Below are 20,074 nucleotides of genomic sequence, written 5' to 3'. Positions count from 1 at the left end.
CCCCTCCCCAGCTTGTCTCTTTAGTGGCAGAGCGTAGGGAACGCTGGACTGGAACACTGGACTGCCTGTGTGAACTCTGGCAAGTCATTTCACTCTCTGGCTTCCTTTTCTCTCAAACGTTAAGTGAAGAGCCTGTACTGTCTGTGGCTTCTGATATTTAGTATACATAGCCTTCTTTAATCTCAGAACTGTCACAGACTGCCCTCCCTACAAAACCGGTTGTACTTTCATTGATTTAGTCTACAGATAAGGCTTGATGTACTTATGGATTAAGGGTCCTTAAGATTTTCCCTTAGTCTCTCTTAATTGAATTTGTCCATGACCCTAACACTGCCAGAATATTGTATTTTTCGACTGCCTATGTCATCCCCTCAAGTTCCTGGCCTCCGAAAATCATCTCTCTTAGCTGATGACACTGAATAAGAAAGCAAACATCTTCCCTCACAAAATAGAACAAAAGTGAGACCCTTAAGGTTTGACTTTCAAGGGCAAAAGTTAACCAGAAAAGTTAATTTGCGGGAACAGGGAGAGGAGATATTGACACATTGCCTTCTGGGGCTTCATGGAGCTGAAGGAGTCCTAGAAACAGGGAAACCCTCCAGAACCAGATAAAAAAAAGTATGCTCCCCAGATTTCCCAGCAAGGACTGAGATGAGGTGAGACTGTCTGGATATCCAAGTGCAAAGGAACTAACACAAATTGGGCTGACAGACCTAGGTTTGAATCCCAGGCCACCCATGGAAACTTGAACCTAGGAAGGCAACTCACCCAACCTCTCCAGGCCTCAATAATCTTAATGGGCATAAAACCTACTTCACAAAGTTGTTGTGAAGCTTAAATTGCAATAAATTAGTAACATACGTGAAATACCTAGACTATTGACTAGCATATCATAGGTGTTCCTTAAGTGTTAGTCTTATACCCAAGTTAATTTGTAACTGGCCTGTTATCTTAGGAGGAGAAATCAGGCATTATAAATGCATCTGTCCCAATGTGTTTGTACTTTTTTCCTTTCTTCTTTTAGTGAACTGTCCTTTTAAAAAGTCTCATCTGGGCTTCCCTGGTGGCACAGTGGTTGAGAGTTCGCCTGCCGATGCAGGGGACACGGGTTCGTGCCCCGGTCCGGGAAGATCCCACATGCCGCAGAGCGGCTGGGCCCGTGAGCCATGGCCGCTGAGCCTGCGCATCCGGGAGCCTGCCCTCCTCAACGGGAGAGACCACAATTGTGAGAGGCCCGCGTACCGCAAAAAAAAAAAAAAAAAAAAAAAAAGTCTCATCTTTGCTTCAGCCAAACTAAGGGGGAAATGTGAGTTCCCGAACCCCGGCTAGGGGGTCTTAGAACACAGGGGCTCTGTGTTCTAAGTAGCTGTGCTGTAGAGGCCAGGCCAGACACCTAACGAGCAGCTCCGAACTCCTCTCCATCCATCCTCAATGCACACGCCAAAGACAGAGATTCCCTGGTGGTCAGTCTCAGTCGCCTCCTGGTTCTTGCCCACCTCCCCCCAAACCCCCCACACCCGCTAGATAAATATTTATGGCATGAATCGCACTCTCCGGGGGTAACCAGGGCCCTCACCGCCTAGGCTGTTAGGGCTCCTCCCACCCTAATTGGCACTAGTAAACAAACACAATTCCGCTTCACGCGTGGAGAATGCAGAGACCCAAACCCAGGTCCGGGTCACTCTCCTCCCCTGCCTAGCCCGGGGACGGTCCGCCCCCAACCCCAGGGACTGCAGCAGTCGCGCCTGCGCGTGGCCACGCGGACACTCGGGGGGGGGGAGGGGAAGACGACGATGGGGGCGGAGTCAGGCGCGCACGTTGGTGACACCTACTTACGTCGGGTATAAAGCCCCTCCCGTTAGCCAACTATCCCCAGTCCGCGAAGGCAGGCACGCAGTAACGAAATGTCGTCGAAGTCAACCATGATTTTGGGTTACTGGGATATTCGCGGGGTGAGTGCCGTCTCAATTGACAAGCCGCTCGGTCTGGTAGACGGACGCGGAGGTGGCCGGGGGCTCACGGTCAGTGGTCTCCGAGAGAAGGGGTTTTACTCGGGGGCCAAACTTCCTACGCCGCGACGCTTAACGCAGCGCGGCCGGCCCCAGCCGAGCTCCCGGGCCGCTGAGGCCGACCCCTGCCCCGCCTCTGGACACGCTGGCCTGGGGGAGAGGGGCTGAGGGCAGCAAGCCCAACGTGGTAGGTCTCAGGAGCCGTTTAACTACCCGCTCGGCGGGATGCAGCGTCTGGGCAACCGTGGGCCGGAAGGGGGCGGGGCATTGGCGGGCGTGGATTGGGGGTGCCGTTGGGAGCTGTGCAGATGCTGACGGGGAACTTTTTTACTCCCCAGCTGGCGCATGCCATCCGCATGCTCCTGGAGTTCACGGAGACAGCCTATGAAGAGAAAAGATACACGTGCGGGGAAGGTAATGCCCCTCTGGGTGGCAGTGCGACGCCGCGCTAAGCCGAGCAGGCCCTCCAAATGTCCCTGTCTTCTTCTGCCCTGAGGGTGGCATCACGACGAGGTCGGGTGGGACTTCTGCCCCAGTCACCTGGGAGCTCTCTGCCGCGTCCAGTGTGGGGAGTGATCTGGGGATTCTCTCTCTGCCATAGCCCAACCCTGTCTTAACACTTTATGAGTAATAGTTAAGCTTTGGGGGTCTAGGTATGTGAGGTATTGGAATTAGGGTGTGTCTTTAGATCTTTCCACTCTCCTCAGGTCGGATATTAAGGAGGTTGGATCCCACTTCATTCTCTCTCTTACAGCTCCTGACTATGATAAAAGCCAGTGGCTGGATATGAAATTCAAACTAGACCTGGACTTTCCTAACGTAAGTGGCTTTAGGAGAATAGGGGACAGAAGGGAAGGTCTTCAAGTATATCCTTGCTCCTTTCCTCTCTATTCTAGGGGGATCTAGAATATGGGCTCTTAACCTGGATAGAATAGGTAGAATTCAGGGGTCCTTGAACTTAGATGGAGAAAAAATTACATTTTCATTTCCACTAACTAAAAGTTAACAATTCCTTCTGTTGTGAGTATAGGCAGTCAGTGACCTTGATTATTAGCCATGCCTGTGACTTTGTCACTAGTAGAAAATGGATATTTTTGTATTATATTAATGTGTTGCAGATATTATAAATAAATATTATTTACACTTATCATATTTTGAAAGTATGATAGTTATTACCTCTTGTTATTTAATGCATTCATAGGCACATATTACTCTTACAATTTTGTTCTTTTAATATTATATAAATCGTGTAAATATATGTAATTTGCTTTATGCATTTAAAAACCTTATTCTAAGAAAGGGTCCAGGGCTTCCCAGGTGGCGCAGTGGTTAAGAATCCGCCTGTCAATTCAGGGGACATGGGTTCGAGCCCTGGTCTGGGAAGATCCCACATGCCACGGAGCAACTAAGCCCGTGGGCCACAACTACTGAACCTGTGCTCTAGAGCCCATGTGCCACAACTATCGAAGCCCACACGCCTAGAGCCTGTGCTCCACAACAGAGAAGCCACCACAATGAGAAGCCCACACACTGCAACGAACAGTAGTCCCCGCTAGACACAACTAAGGAAAGCCTGCGTGCAGCAACGAAGACCCAATGCAGCCAAAAATAATTAAGAAAAAAAAAAAGCGTCCATGGCGTGCACATACGCATACACACACACACACACACACACACACACAGATTAAGCACCCCTGTCTAGAATCAGGTGTGGACTCAGTTACTAACTTTTACTTACTCTCTTCTTTCTCCTGACACAGCATCTTCTCTCTACTGTTCACTTCCCTGCAAGTCTTATCTTTCCCAGGAGAGAGAGGCAGGTAGGCAAGAGAGAGTCGGGTTGTTCATTTGGCCTTTCCTTTTCCTTCCAGCTGCCCTATCTCATGGACGGTAAGAACAAGATCACCCAGAGCAACGCCATCTTGCGCTATATCGCCCGCAAGCACAATATGTGTGAGTGGGGTAGGGCTGGTGAGGTGAGGGCTGCTCACCTGGGGGTGGATAAGGCCAAATGACAGTTTGGCCTACAGGTGGTGAGACTGAAGAAGAAAAGATTCGAGTGGACATGATGGAGAACCAAATAATGGATTTTCGCATGCAACTGATACAACTCTGCTACAACGCTGACCACGTGAGTTTCCTCAGCAGGAAGGCATCAAGAAAAAGGAGCATTGAGGAACCCAAGTGTTATTTCTGCTCCATTCGCATGCAGATGATGACAGCTATTCTCACTTTCCCTTTTACTTCTCTCCCAGGAAAAACTGAAGCCTCAGTACTTGGAACAGCTACCTGGACAACTGAAACAGTTCTCCTTGTTCCTGGGGAAATACTCATGGTTTGCAGGGGAAAAGGTAGGAAGAAAGGAAAAGGAGGGGATCCCTTTCTATCTCTGCAGGTGTTAATGAACTCCCCAGACCTGATGATCTTATCGTTCCTCTAGCTCACCTTTGTGGATTTCCTCACCTATGATGTGTTAGATCAGAACCATATCTTTGAGCCCACGTGCCTGGATGAATTTCCAAATCTGAAGGCTTTCATGCGCCGTTTTGAGGTGATGCTCCCTGCACCTTTCTCTTACAAAAACAGACTCTCCCCGGGCCCCAAGGGACCCCATTGTGGTAGATTCTTGCCCAACACCAGCTTTTGCCTAAAGGGATCAAGGTTGGACACCTCTAAGCCTTTAAGTCTTGGGAAGGCCCTGGCTTCTATACCTTGAAGGCACTGTCTACAAGAAATGGCAGGGGTGAGGGCCTTGGGGGTGGAGTCAGGCAGCATGTGAGTGTTGCTGTTTTGGAATGGGGCTTTGGGCTGGGCTAGAGTCTTTATAAGGTTTGGTGTGCTTTCCCTTCAGGCCTTGGAGAAAATAGCTGCCTACATGCAGTCTGACCGCTTCCTTAAGATGCCCATCAACAACAAGATGGCCCAGTGGGGCAACAAGAGAATATGCTGAGCAGGAGGCATACTTGCACTGCTTGTTTTGTTCCATCCTGTCCCTAGGGGGGCCTGTACTTTCTCTGCTCTTTTCAATAAATAGCACTGCAGTTACTGGTGTCCAGCTGGATGTCTCTTGGGAGTAAAGGCCAAAGGAGAGTAAGGACATGTTATTTCAATCACTGCAACGTTGACATTCCCCCACCCCACACCTGAGTTCGAGGGCTAGAGGTTCTCGCCCAGCCCTTCAGAGTACTAGAAATAAAGGTGAGATTGCACGGCTGTAGATGACAAGTGTATTAAATGAGACTAGAGCCCCTGTGAAGACCTGGTGAAGATAAGTAAAACTGTGTGGTACTATGAACTCAACAGAACTAGCGTTCAGAAACAGACCCTTATATATGTGATAAAGATGATATTTTAAACTGGTAGACTAACCAACATATAGGAGTGGGACAGTTACTTAGCATTAAAATAATAGACCCTGGGCTTCCCTGGTGGCGCAGTGGTTAAGAATCCGCCTGCCAATGCAGGGGACATGCATCCAAGCCCTGGTCCGGGAAGATCCCACGTTCCGCGGAGCAGCTAAGCCCGTGTGCCACAACTACTGAGCCTGTGCTCTAGAGCCCGTGAGCCACACGCTGCATCTATTGAAGCCCATGCATTCTAGTGCCTGTGCTCCACAACAAGAGAAGCCACCGCAATGAGAAGCCTGCGCACCACAACAAAGAGTAGCCCCCACTCACCACAACTAGAGAAAGGTCGCGCGCAGCGACGAAGACCCAACACAGCCAAAAATAATAAATAAATAGAAATAAATAAATTTATTAAAAATAATAATAATAGACCCATACTTCATACCATTCACTAAAATTAAGTCATCTGGAGTTTAAGGCCCAGTGTTAAACATAAAGTATTAATGAAAACGTATGAATGTTTGGAATCATAGGGTAGGAAACATTTCTCTAAGACATTTTAAAAAGCTATAAATGGAAAGATTTACAAATTCAACATTATTCCACATAAAAATTTTTTGTGACGAAATGACAAGTGAGATAAAGGACCAGTATAGAGACCATGTAAAGAACTCTCATTAAGGCAACTTGGGATTTTTGGGGTTTTTTTTTTTGCGGTACACGGGCCTCTCACTGTTGTGGCCTCTCCCATTGTGGAGCACAGGCTCCGGACGCGCAGGCTCAGCGGCCATGGCTCACGGGCCTAGCCGCTCCGCGGCATGTGGGATCTTCCCGGACCGGGGCACGAACCTGTGTCCCCTGCATCGGCAGGCGGACTCTCAACCATTGTGCCACCAGGGAAGCCCAGGTTTTTTTTTTTAATTGAATATAGTTCCCTATGCTATACAGTAAGTCCTTACTGTTTATTTTATATATACTAGTGAGTGTCTGTTAATCCCAAACTCCTAATTTATCCCCTGCCACTGCCTTTCCCCTTTGGTAACCATAAGTTTATTTTCTATGTCTGTGAGTCTGTTTCTGTTTTGTAAATATGTTCATTTGTATATTTTTTAGATTCCACATATAAGTGATATATATGTCTTTGTCTGACTTACTTCACTTCGTATGATAATCTCTAGGTCCATCCATGTTCCTGCAAATGGTATTATTTCATTCTTTTTTATGGCTGAGTAATATTCTATTGTGTCTATATACCACGTCTTCTTTATCCATTCACCTTTCAGTGGACATTTAGGTTGCTTCCATGTCTTAGCTATTGTAAATAGTGCTGCTATGAACATTGGGGTGCATGTATCTTTTTGAATTAGAGTTTTTGTCTTTTCTGGATATATACCCAGGAGTGGGATTGCTGGATCATATGGTAACTTTATTTTTAGTTTTTTGCGGAACCTTCGTACTGTTCTCCATAGAGGCTGCACCAATTTACGTTCCCACCTTCAGTGTAGGAGGGTTCCCTCTTCTCCACATCCTCGCCAACATTTATTATTTGTAGACTTTTTGATGATGGCCATTATGACTGGTGTGAAGTGATACCTCATTGTGGAGGCAACTCTTTTTTTTTAAAAAGGACAAAAATCTATGAACAGATGATTTATGGAAATAGAACTATTAATAGCCAAAGAAAGTTTTAAAAATGTTTATAATCCAAGAAACTGCAAATTATACCAGTAAGAGGACCATTTTTCAGAGGAACAAACTTAAAGTTTGTGAATGTTGGCAAAGCTTGGGAAATTGATAAGGATTTCTTGCTGGTGAACTTGTGAATTGGTATAGCTACTTTGGAGGACAATTTGTCAATATCTTCTAAAATTCAAATCATATCCTGTGACCCAACAAAGATGACCTTGCTTCCCCAAACCCAGTAAGGTAGAAAGAGTCTCCTGGCAAGAGGGACACTACAGTCCTATGTAATATAATCAAGGAAATGACATCCCATTACTTCTGCTGCAGTTTATTAGAAGAAATCATAGGTCCTGCCTACACTCAGGGGGAGAGGATTTCACAAGATCGTTGAGTACCAGAAGGTGGAATTATGAGGGCCATTTTAGAGTCTGTTCACCACAGGGAAGAGGCAAGGAAATGGGAAATTGGCCTTGCAGTCCCCTGAGAAAAGAATCCTGGGAAAAAGTGATGACAGAAGAGAGCACCATGGCAATTGTAAAGGAGAGGTTTTAAAAGCATAGGTCCATATTGCACCTGAATTCCAGATAGACTGTAGAAAAATCACATGTTCCAAATTTTTCTAGTCATTATGTTTGTTAGGGAAAATCCACTTAACGGTTATCCAAAACCAAGAAAGCAGGGAAGGTCACTGAGGAACAGATCCATTCCACAGGAGATGTGGCTCCCCCAGGTCCCAACTGCCCCTAACTCTAATTCTAAGACGGACAAGAAGAGAACACTCTCACGGTGGTTCCCTGCAAGGAAAGAAGGGAAGTGGATGCCCTATCATCCCAGAGGCACAGAGATCGCACAAGTGTGAAACTAGTAGACTAGTGATGGGTTTGTGCAAGTAGCGTCAATAAGAACTTTTTAAAACAAAAAACTTGTGATCGCTGACTTGAAGTTGGTGGAGGAGGTCCCCAAAAAGTATTAGGGAAATTCATTTGTATTCATTGTTGAGCAACTGGATTAAGGCATTTCCAGTTCAGAAGGAAATAACTTATGTGATTCAAGAAAAATTTGTAGAGTTATTTCATTGATGGGATGGGTGGAGTGAGGGACTCTGATGTGTATGGGCATGGATCTGCCTTTAAAGACAGTTTAAGGGCTTATGAAAACACCTGGACTTGGTACAGAAATTGCATTTTCCTTATCCTTCAGCTGCAGGACTAGGTGGCACAATGAGCCATGTGGATACAAAGGGATTTAAGGAGTTCAGGTGGATGGTAGGGGAGAGGGAAGGAAGTGACATTTAGCCAGTGATTTTGCTAATGTGCAGGCTTGCTCATGTCACTCCCCTACTTGAATATGGCTAATGGCTTCTTAGGCCTCGGGAAAAAGACAATCTCCTCCAGTTTACAAAATTCTTCATAATCTGACCTCTGCTTCCTTTCCAGCTACATCTCTTGGCAGGCGCCCGCCTCTTTCCCTGCCCCGGAGCACTGGGTTCTAGCTTTTCTGAATTCCCTAGACTCTAGAGTCAGGCTACCTGGGTTCGGGTCCTGGCTCTGCTACAGTAAACCCTGGCCTCCTGTGCCTCTGTACTTTCTCTGACAAATGAACCCTCCCTCACCGGGACCTTGTAAGGAGTAAGCCAGTGTTCTTAAAACATTTAGGATGGCTGGATGCTATATAAATTTGTAAATATAAATTATCCAGAAGCACCATGTTCTCTTTTATCTTAACGCTTTTGGACTTGCTGTGCCCCTGCCTGGAATGCTTTTGCTCTGGCCAACTAAGCCTGCCTGATGCCTATTCATTGTGTAAGGTAAGCTGAGAAGCCCCTGCCTAGAGGAGCCACAGCTGATAACCCTTGTGGGAAGCATTAGTGATGGTCACCAAAGATTTCTGGTTGTTTTCCTTTTAGGGAAGCTTCATTACCTTCTTGAACTTACGTGTAACATTCTGACTTGCTTTGGCCAATTAAATGCAGTGGAAATTATACACGTTTTCTAGGCAGAAGCTTTAAAAGCCAGTGTGGGAGTGGCCATATCTGCTTCCAACTGCTGTCATGACTGAGAGCAGGTGCCAGGCAGAAGCCTCCATCAGTTTGGGTCTCTGACAGACCATGAAAACCAGGGCCTGTTGACCACAGTGGACGTGAAGCATAAGCAAGAAATAAATATGCATTAAGCCACTGGGGTTTGGTTTATCCTGCCGGACATTCCTCCACCTCCCCCCAGCTAATTTAAATGTACTGACTTTTAAAATCCCTGTTCCTACAGGATTCAGTGTTCTCCTCCATCAGCACTTTCCACACTGAACTCTAATTGCTGGTTTAAATGTCTGTCTCTGCCGGTAAACTGTACATTGCCTGAGAACAGGGACTGTGACTTAAGCCAATTTTTTTTTTTTGATTTGGAGCTTGTATAGAGCCTGACACAAAGTAGACGCAACGATGCATTGATTCCCTTCCTTCTAATGAGAATGGAAGGAGAAAAGAAGAGTTTGCTTCAGAAAAGTGCTTCATGCTCTCAAGGAACTTTAAAAATTTCTCTCTGTTCTGGTTGGGAGACAACACAACACGAAATGCCCTGTTCTTGAAGCAGATGGCCGAAGTGCTTGGAATCAGCATAGAAGTTCAGGTTCAGGGAGGTCCCGGGGATCAGCAAAGAACTCTGAGTCTGGAGGGTGGGTGATGAGATTTCGTGGTCTGGCATGCTCCTTGCTTAGGCCAAATTGTAATGAAACATTGCTGAGGACCAACAGGCATGAGCTCTTAGTGTTTTTGGGGGGTTTTCAATAGAAATAACTATAGGTGCTTCACACGTGAGATTTAAATCCAGAAGAAAAGATTATATAGATGTATGTTTGAATTTCAAATGAATAGGTGCTGCGGTGCAGAGGACACATGAAGACCCAGGGCCAACCTGAGGTTACTGTCATTAGAGCGGGTATTTACAGTGGTGGCGAGGGGTGGGAATAGGATGAACAGGATAATGTTCATGCTGTGTGAGAAGTTGGAGGGAAAATGAGAGATTATCTTTTGTGGTGTAATGTTTCCAACTGTATTAACAGATTTTTTTTTGAACTGTGACTGAAACCATATCTGCTTCCTTCCAAAATTATGTTTAAAATGGGAAGAAAAGTAGAAGAATGTAGGAAATGCAGAATGGCTGTTGGGCCTTTTAGACAGGACTATGCTTTTTCAGGGGGTGTGGCTACCCCACCAAGGAGAGTCTAGGAAAAGCCAGATCTGATTAAATAGGAATAGGACAATGGGCATGTTCTGGAATCCACCAGGACTGGACCCTCTTCTTTGCTTCCAAGTCTTGAGTTACCACGTAGAGCAGGCTGGTCTCTGTGTCTGTTATCAATCAGGTGGTAGACTAATAAAGTGGGACGGTCATGAACCTGGAAGTGGGGTCACCAGAGGGATGGACACAAGAGCTGATCCAGGGAGTAATTTTAGTTTGCAGGTATCAATGTTTAGTATAAAAGCCTTATTATGCAGCATCTCTTTGGAATCCTCTCACCAAAGAAGAACGTCCTATAAGCATTGTAGATAAATGCAAAACAGCTTATCTGCAAATCTGAGTGCAGGCTGTTTTAAGTTATAGAGCTCGCTTAATTTTCCCTGTTTTACACCTCCCATTCCCTTACTATTTCATATGGGATGAACTGGAAGTCACTGACATTATGCTTTAGTCTGTCATTTTCAAAATATCAGTCTGAATGTCACCCCGAGATGCCAAACTTGGAACTGGATGCAGTAGTTGATGACACTTTGGGTGGTTCCTGTTTTGGGTGAAAGAGGGTACACATGTTTTTGTTTGTACAGGGATGGTTGCATGAGTGTCTTGTGGTGGCTGTAGGGATGATTGTTTGGAAATGCACGTGTGGAAAAGATTATGTTTCTGTTAGGCATCTATCCTCTGCATCTTTTAAACATCATTCTTATAGGTGGGGAATTTCTCACATTATAGGTCCCACCTCCCCAAGGTAAAAGATTGCTAGTTGACACTTGATATCCCATCTCCCCATCTTCTGTTGTCACAGAATCTCCACTTCTGCTGGGCATGTTACTTCCCAGGAAGACATCATTTCCAAAATGATTAAGTTCTAGCCAATGAGATACAAATAGAAATGTTATATGTTACTATCAGGAAGTTTCTTTAAGAGGGAAAGAGCAAGCCCCATTCCTCTTTCTCCCTCCTGCTGTCGGGAACACAGATGTGACAGGGCTTTAGCAGCCGTTTTGTGTCTATGAGGTGACATAGAGAATGGAAAACACCTGCTGAGGATGATGACGCATAAAGTTAAGAAACTAAGTCATTAAACCTACTATGAAGCCAACATTCTCAGTGCTTAACTATCTACCTCCACATCTTCTTTCACATGAGAAATAAACTTCTGTCCTATTTAAGCCACTGTTATTATTTAGTTATATACAGCAGAACTTAAAACCCTAACTAATTCACTTGCTCTTCCAGCCTCCCTTGTGGCTGAGGCATGGGCCTGTGACCCAGGCTCTGTTAACTACAGACGGTGGTACAGGACCTCAGTTCCAAAGAGGCAGGCCCTGAGAATTTATCTGGCATGGGTAGTGGTGGAGGGATCAGGATTTTGGAGGCAACAGTGGTGACACATTCGCCTCCAGTGCCACATGTCAGGGTTAGGAGTCCCAGTGTCTGTGCCCAGCAGTGGCTGTGGGGTTGTCTCTAGGACAGTCCCACTTGTGGTTAGGCACACTTCCTAGCTACCCAGCTTCCAATGCCAACTCCTTGGCCCTCCCAGGGATTCAGTGAGCTACCTGATACCTCTAAAAAATTATTTTCCTGTTTCAGCAAGAAGGAACACTAAAGGATATGCCACTCCCCTTAGGTCTATCTGAAGATAAACATCTTATCTTTAATACCTTAGTCTCTATCCTACCTGCTTGAAACCACTGGCTTAAACCCAAGGTTTCTGCTTGAGTTTAACCTTTAATCCTCAGTCTCCTGGGTGTGGGAGAGACTGCAGCTGTCCACCAAATCTATTCTTCTGTTGAAATATGTGTCTACCCTTGTGACTAGGTAAAGCCACACAACTGATCACAAATGGAATGTGATCACTTGTGATGTTCGCAACTTCTGCCTCACTTGTATAATGGGAAGTTGCTTCCTTGGGTTTGCTCTGTTTTCTTTCCCATACTCATGATAGAGCTGCAACCAAGGAAATGAGGAAGCAGCCTTACGAATGGCAGAGCCACAGGATGGAAGGAGCCTGAGTTCCTGAATAACTTCATGGAGCAAAACTGCCTCAACAGCCTGGACTATTCCCCATGGGACACGAAGGAAGACTAAACTTCCATTTTCTGTAGGCCGCTGGCTTGGGATCGCTATCAGCTTCGTCTTTCTCTGCTGATACAATGATAATGGAGGAATACTAGGCATGGAACTTGTAATTAACAGCAGGTAATTACAGGTCAATGGAGGAGACCCCAATGCAGGCAGCCATGTTCTCAGAATGTGTCTTGTTTTCTCATTCTAGAGGGAAAGGTGCACATTGAATGGTGTAGGAGCACTGCCATGAGGTGCCAAAGAATCCCAAGTCTTAAGAACTCTGCCAGATCCCAACCACCAGAAAATTCATCTTTTTTGGTTGCCTCAGTTTGAAGTACATACATTCTACTGCTTCTACCCCAGACTTTAAAATGTATGTCTTTACCTTTTATAATTTTGACCACAATGATTAGAAAAACTTCATTTGCAACTGACTTCATCATCACGTATTCCTTCTTTTCTTAAGGATTGAGTTATTTTGCTCCTTTTTTCCTTGATAATCACCTTTTACATTTCAAATCTAAGATTTAAGCTTTAATGTAGCTATGCCCTTTTAACTTGAGCTTCCAAATCATGAGTAGGGAAACTAAGGCCACCTGTTTTTGAAGTTCTGTTGGAATACAGCTCCATCCATTCATTTATGTATTGTCTATGGCTGCTAAGGGGACCAATTGTCACAGAGACCATATGGCCCGCAAAGCCAAAAACATTTACTGACTTATCTTACCAGTTTCATTAACTTTTAGCTCTACTAGACTTTATTTTCTTCATGTCAGATTTATTTTTGATCTGGGCATTTTTTCCCGCTCTCTCATGTCTTTTTTAAAAATTGAAGTATAGTTGATTTATGGTGTTGTGTTAGTTTCAGGTATACAGCAAAGTGATTCAATTATACACAAACACATTCTTTTTTTTCAATTCTTTTCCATTATAGGTTATAAAAAGATATTGAATATAGTTCCCTGTGCTATACAGTAGGTCCTTGTTGTTTATCTATTTTATATACGTAGTGTGTATCTGTTAATCCCAAACTCCCTAATTTATCCCTCCCTGCCCCCACCCTTACCCCTTTGGTAACCATAAGTTTGTTTTCTATGCCTGCGTATCTGTTTCTCTTTTGTAAATAAGTTCGTTTGTATCATTTTTTAGATTCCACATATAAGTGATATGTGGTATTTATCTTTCCCTGTCTTACTTCACTTAGTATGATAATCTCTAGGTCCATCCACGTTGCTGAAAATGACATTATTTCCTATTTTATGGCTCAGTAATATTCCAGTGTGTGTGTGTGTGTGTGTGTGTGTGTGACATCTTCTTTATCCATTCATCTGTTGGTGGACATTTAAGTTGCTTTCATATCTTGGCTGTTGTAAATAGTGCTGCTATGAATATTGGGGTGCATGTATCTTTCCGAATTAGAGCTTTCATCTTTTCTGGATATATGCCCAGGAGTGGGATTGCTGGATCATATGATAGCTCTATTTTTAGTTTTTTAAGGAACCTGCATACCGTTCTCCATAGAGGCTGCACCAATTTACATTCACAACAACAGTGTAGGAGGGTTTCCTTCTCTCCACACCCTCTCAAGCACTTAATATTTGTAGATTTTTTTGATAGTGGGCATTCTGACTGGTGTGAGATGATACCTTATTGCAGTTTTGATTTCCATTTCTCTAATAATTAGTGATGTTGAACATTTTTTCATGTGCCTATTGGCCATCTGTATGTCTTCTTTGGAGAAATATCTACTTAGGTCTTCTGCCCATTTTTTGATGGGGTTGTTTGTTTTTTTACATTGAGCTGTATGAGCTATTTGTATATTTTGGAAATTAATCCCTTGTCAGTCTCATCATTTGCAAATATTTTCTCCCCTCCCATAGGTTGTCTTTTTGTTTTGTTTATGGTTTCCTCTGCTGTGCAAAAGCTTTTAAGTTTAATTAGGTCCCATTTGTTTATTTTTTCTTTTGTTTCTTTTACTCTAGGAGATGGATCCAAAAAGTATTGCTGCAATTTATGTCAAAAAGTGTTCTGCCTGTGTTTTCTTCTAAGAGTTTTATAATATCTGGTTTTGTATTTATGTCTTTAATCCATTTTGAGTTTATTTTTATATATAGTGTTAGAGAATGTTCTAATTTTATGCTTTTACGTGGAGCTGTCCAGTTTTCCCAGCACCACTTATTGAAGAGACTGTCTTTTCTCCTTTGTATATTCTTGCCTCCTTTGTCATAGATTAATTGACCATAAGTGGTTTATTTCTGGGCTCTCTGTCCTGTTCCATTGATCTGTATTTCTGTTTTTGTGCCGGTGCCACACTGTTTTGATTACTGTAGCTTTGTAGTATAATCTGAAGTCAGGGAGCCTGATTCCTCCAGCTCCATTCTTCTTTCTCAATATTGTTTTGGCTTTTTGGGGTCTTTTGTGTTTCCATACCAATTTAAAATTTTTTTGTTCCAGTTCTGTGTAACGTGCCCTTGATTATTTGATAGGGATTGCATTGAATCTGTAGATTGCCATGGGTAGTATGATCATTTTAACAGTATTGATTCTTCCAATCCAAGAACATGGCATATCTTTCCATCCATTTGTGTCATCTTCAATTTCTTTCATCAGTGTTTTATAGTTTTTGGAGTCCAGGTCTTTTGCCTCCTTAGGCAGGTTTATTCCTAGGTATTTTATTCTCTTCTATGTGATGGTAAGTGAGATTGTTTCCTTAATTTCTCTTTCTGATTGTTGTTAGTGTATAGAAATGCAAGCAATTTCTGTGTATGAATTTTGTATCCTGCAACTTTACCAAATTCATTGATGAGCCCTACTAGCTTTCTGGTGGTGTCTTTAGGATTTTCTATGTATAGTATCATGTAGTCTGCAAACAGTGAAAGTTTTACTACCTTTCCAATCTGGATTCCTTTTATTTCTTTTTCTTGTCTGATTGCTGTGGTTAGGACTTCCAAAACTATGTTGAATAAAAGTGGCGAGAGTGGGCATCCTTGTCTTGTTCCTGATCTTAGAGGGCATGCTTTCAGCTTTTCATCAGTGAGTATGATGTTAGCTGTGGGTTTGTCATATATGGCCTTTATTATGTTGGGGTATGTTCCCTCTGTGCCCACTTTCTGGAGAATTTTTACCATAAATGGATGTTGAATTTTATCAAAAGCTTTTTCTTCATCTGTTGAGATGGTCATATGGCCTTCAGTTTGTTAATGTGGTGTATCACATTAATTGATTTGCAGATATTGAAAAATCCTTGTATCCCTGGGGTAAATCCTACTTTTTCATGGTGTGTGACCCTTTTAATGTATTATTGGATTCAGATTGATAGTGTTTTATTGAGAATTTTTGCATCTATGTTCATCAGTGATATTAGCCTGTTATTTTCTTTTTTTGTGATTTTTTGGTTTTGGCATCAGGGTGATGGTGGCCTCATAGAAAGAGTTCAGAAGTGTTCCTTCCTCTGCAATTTTTTGGAATAGTTTCAGAAGGATAGGTGTTAAGTCTTCTATAAATGTTTAGTAGAAAAAAAAACCCTGCATTCTACTCTCCTCCCCTCACAATTACTGTTTTCAATATCATATATTTTACATCTAATTGTTTTGTGTATCTCTTAACTGCTTATTTTGGATACAAATGATTTTATTATTTTTGTCTTTAACCTCCCTACTAGCCTTGTGTGTGGATGATTTCCTACCTTTACTGTATGTTTGCCTTTATCAGTGAGCTTTTTCACTTCATAATTTTCATGTTTCTATTTGTGGCCTTTCTTTTTTCACCTAGAGAAGTTTCCTTTAATAATTGTTGTAAAGCTGGTTTGGTGGTGCTGAATTCTTTTAGCTTTTGCTTGTCTTAAAGCTTTTTATTTCTCCATCAAATCTGAACAAGAGCCTTGCTGGGTAGAGTATTTTTGGTTGTAGGTTTTTCCCTTTCATCAGTTTAAATATATCATTCTACTCCCTCTGGCCTGCAGAGTTTCTGCTGAAAAATCAGCTGATAGGCTTATGGGAGTTCCCTTGCATGTTATCTGTTAGTTTTACTCTTGCTGCTTTTAATATTCCCTCTTTATCTTTAATTTTTGTCATTTTGATTACAGTGTGTCTTGGCGTGTTTGTCTTTGGCTTAATCCTGTATGGGACTCCCTGTGTTTCCTGGACTTGGGTGAATGTTTCCTTTCCCAGGTTAGAGAAGTTTTCAGCTATTATCTCTTCAAATATTTTCTCAGGTCCTTTCTCTCTCTCTCTTCTCCTTCTGGGTCCCCTATAATGCACATATTAGTGTGCTTGATGTTGTCCCAGAGGTCTCTTAAACTGTCCTCATTTCCTTTCTTTCTTTTTTTGTGTTCAGTGGCAGTGATTTACACTACTCCGTCTTCCAGCTCACTGATCCATTCTTCTGTATCATTTAGACTACTGTTGATTCCTTCTAGTGTATTTTTCATTTCAATTATGGTATTCTTCGTCTCTGTTTGGTTGTCCTTTATATTTTCTAACTCTTTGTTAACAAATTCTAACTTCTCACTCTGTACATCCATTCTCCTCCTGGAGAGAATGATATCTTTACTTAGTTCTTCTGAGATTTTATCTCATTCTTCCATCTGTAACATATCCCTGTGTCACCTCATTTTGTCTAAGTTGCTCTTTGTATTTTTATGTAAGTGGTAGGTTAGTTACATTTCTCAAACTTGGAGAAGTGGCCTTCTGCAGGAGATGTCCTATGCATCCCAGCAGTGCACTCCCCTCTCATCATCCAAGCTATATGCTCTAGGGGTTCCCCCTAAGAGGGCTGCATGGGTCCTTTTGTTGTGTCAGGCTATGTGGGTGGTCTGGTAAGCTTGCTTGTTGCCAGGTCCTGCCTTATGCAGATGCTCCAACTGCAGTTTAGCAGAGCCTGGCCATGAGGCAGCTGGTTACAGAAGCCTAGGGGCCAAGGAGCTAGTGCTGTCTCACTGGTTGGTAGAGCCAAGTTTCTGAAGACTCCAGGGCTGTTGCCAGATCCTGGGGTTAGTGCCATACTACTGGCAGGCAGAGCTGGTTCCTGGAGTCTGCCTGCAGGGCCCAGGGGTCCAAGACCTCATTTCAGATCATTGGGGAGGAGGTGGGAGCAGTTCCTGATACAGTTGGGTATGGGGTCCAGAGTGTCCTGAAGGTTGCATTGGCTGGCTAGTGGGCAGGGCCAGGGCCCAGCTGGTCCCAAGGTAGGGTATGGGCTGCTATTGGTGGACTCTGTGTGCAGGATGCAAGATCATAGTTTTCTTGATTCTGGTGTCTACCCCCTGATAGATGGAGCTGGTCTAGAGGCTAGTGCAGACTTCCTGGCAGGAAGGGCTGGTGCCTGCCCACTGGTGGATGGAGCTGAGTCTTGGCCTTCTGCTGGGCAGGGCCACGTCTAGGGGTGTGTCTAGAGGTGGCTATGGGTTCAGGAGTCTTTAGGAAGCCTGTCTGCTGATGGATGGAACACTGCCCCTGCTTAGTTAGTTGTTTGGACTGAGGCATCCCAGCACTGGTGCCTACAGGCTGTTGGTGGGGGGCCAGGGCTTGGTACTACTGAGCTAAGATGGCAGCAACCAACAGGAGTGTTTACTTTGGTTGAATGTTCCTAAATATGTCTGCCACTAGTATCTGTGTCCCCAGGGTAAGCCACAGCCACCCCCCACCTCTCCAGGAGGCTCTGCAAGACCAGCAGGTAGGTCTGACTCAGGATCCTAGCAAATTACTGCATTTGCTCTGGATCCCAGTATGTGTGATATTTTGTGTGCACCCTTTAATTCTTCTAGGTCTTTGTTAAACATTTCTTGCAGCTTCTTGATCCTTGCCTCCATTCTTTTTCTGAGATCCTGGATCATCTTCACTATCATTATTCTGAATTCTTTTTCCAGAAGGTTGCCTATCTCTACTTCACTTAGTTGTTTTTCTGGGGTTTTATCTTGTTCCTTCATCTGGGACATATTCCTCTGCCATTTCATTTTGTCTAACTTTGCGTGATTGTGGTTTCCATTCCACAGGCTGCAGGACTGTAGTTCTTCTTGCTTCTGCTCTGTATTTCTTTCTTGAGATTCCTTTCAAAAGAGGTGAAATTTTCACACCCTGTGTCACCTTTCACTGTTTCTCAGAGATCACCAAGGTCTCTGTTCACCCTCTTATCAGCTTCCTTGGTTCTGACAGGCTCAGGCCTTTCTTGTCTTTCTGTGGTGTTGAGAAAACACAGAGGGCAGCAGGGCTGAAAGATGAAGGGCAGCTCTGGTCTCTGCTGAGTAGGGACGGTCGACCAGAAGGAGATCACAGCAGCAACTTTACCTGCTGCCAATCAGCCTTTTGCCTGATCCACATGCCCAATTTCTCCAGCCACATGATGGTCAGGATCCAGGGGTAAGCCAAGAACTTCTTGTAGTGCAGCTGAGCCCCTTGACACAGCACAGACCACCGCCTAACTGTGCCCCTCGTTCTGGTCTAAGGGTGCTTGGTGCCTGTGATAGTGCAGGTCCCTAACTCTTTAGTTGGCTGAGACCAGCACTTCAGGGGGGTCCCTCCAGTTCATGTGCACCCTTTAAGAGTGAAATCTCTTTCCCCCTTCAGTTAATCCCCACTGGCCTTCAAAGCCAGGTGCTCTGGGGGCTCATCTTCCCAGTACTGAACCCCCAGACTGGGGAGCCTGATGCAGGGCTCAGAACTCTCACTCATGGTTTGCAAGCAGTTCCCTGACCCCAGCTACAGAGCCATGCCACAGCTCTGGGGACCTCACACACCTCAGCTAGGTGAGCTAGAGCTCAAAGTGTCTACCACTGTGTCACATTTTAGGATCTTTATTAACTATTTAATAATGCCATACATTTGTATAATGTTAGACTGTTTGTTTGAAAACATCTGTTCACATTCCATATTTCAATAAAATTGTATTGGTATTGGTAGAAAAAAAAAGGGTCATCCACATAGAGGGTATGGGATTTCATTATATCGGGAGTCCTCCCCTCTTACCCATCTTGTTGTGGTTCCTTCTTTGTGTCTTTTAGTTATAGAAGATCTTTTCTGGTAGGTCCCAGTCTTTTTGATTGATGGGTTCTTCTGCAGAGAGTTGTGATTTTGGTGTGCTCATGAGAGAGGGTGAACTCAGAGTCTTACTACTCCACCATCTTGGCTGCTCTCCGTTACTGGACTTTGTTTTAGCATACCACTTTTATCTTTAATCACTTAATTCTTAAAGACCTTTAACATTATTTTTACTGCTGTTTATGTAATAACTGCAAGAAATGGTCATCTGGACAAATATTCAACAGGATACCTCTCTAAAGCTACTCCCTGTTTTGAGCTAAGACTTGAGGCCGTGCCTTAAGATGGCCCAACTCCACTATCCAGCCACTGTTTGAGGAACCTGCTAATAAGATGGTACTCTAAAGAGCCCTACACTTTGCAGGTATCCCAACATAAAATGGCCACACGACCTCTTGACTGCACAGAGTGGCTACACTTGATCCAGCGCACTAGGCCTGCCCATTTCAGATCAGGATATCCAAGGGGCAGCTACAGCCTACTAAATGCTTAAGTTAGAGAGAGCTAATGGCTTTCCCCCAGACCTGTAGATTTTAAACCTTCTGAAATTGTATTCTTTATCTCAGATGGCTGAGATAACTATAGCCAAGGCTCTAAATCCATATAATGGCTGTAGAGTTCGCCAGGGCTTTAACGAGAAATAATTCTTTCAAATTTCCAAATTTCATTACATGTTTATTGTGCACCAGGCAGTATGA

The 20,074-nt window shown here is 43.9% G+C and overlaps 1 protein-coding gene across 1 annotated transcript; it reads left to right on the top strand.

Moving 5' to 3' along the window:
- Positions 1–1,845: 1,845 nt before the first annotated feature.
- Positions 1,846–5,054, top strand: LOC132421842 (glutathione S-transferase Mu 3). Its single transcript, XM_060006677.1, has 8 exons — positions 1,846–1,952; positions 2,348–2,423; positions 2,764–2,828; positions 3,881–3,962; positions 4,040–4,140; positions 4,265–4,360; positions 4,450–4,560; positions 4,861–5,054. The coding sequence occupies exons 1-8, from the start codon at positions 1,905–1,907 to the stop codon at positions 4,957–4,959; spliced, it is 678 nt and encodes a 225-aa protein (XP_059862660.1). The 5' UTR covers positions 1,846–1,904; the 3' UTR covers positions 4,960–5,054.
- The last annotated feature ends 15,020 nt before the right edge of the window (positions 5,055–20,074 follow it).

The sequence above is a fragment of the Delphinus delphis genome, chromosome 1 (genome assembly GCF_949987515.2).
Source record: "Delphinus delphis chromosome 1, mDelDel1.2, whole genome shotgun sequence".
Lineage (NCBI taxonomy): Eukaryota > Metazoa > Chordata > Mammalia > Artiodactyla > Delphinidae > Delphinus > Delphinus delphis.
Note: the sequence above shows the minus strand (reverse complement) of the source record. Positions and strands in the feature narration are given on the sequence as shown.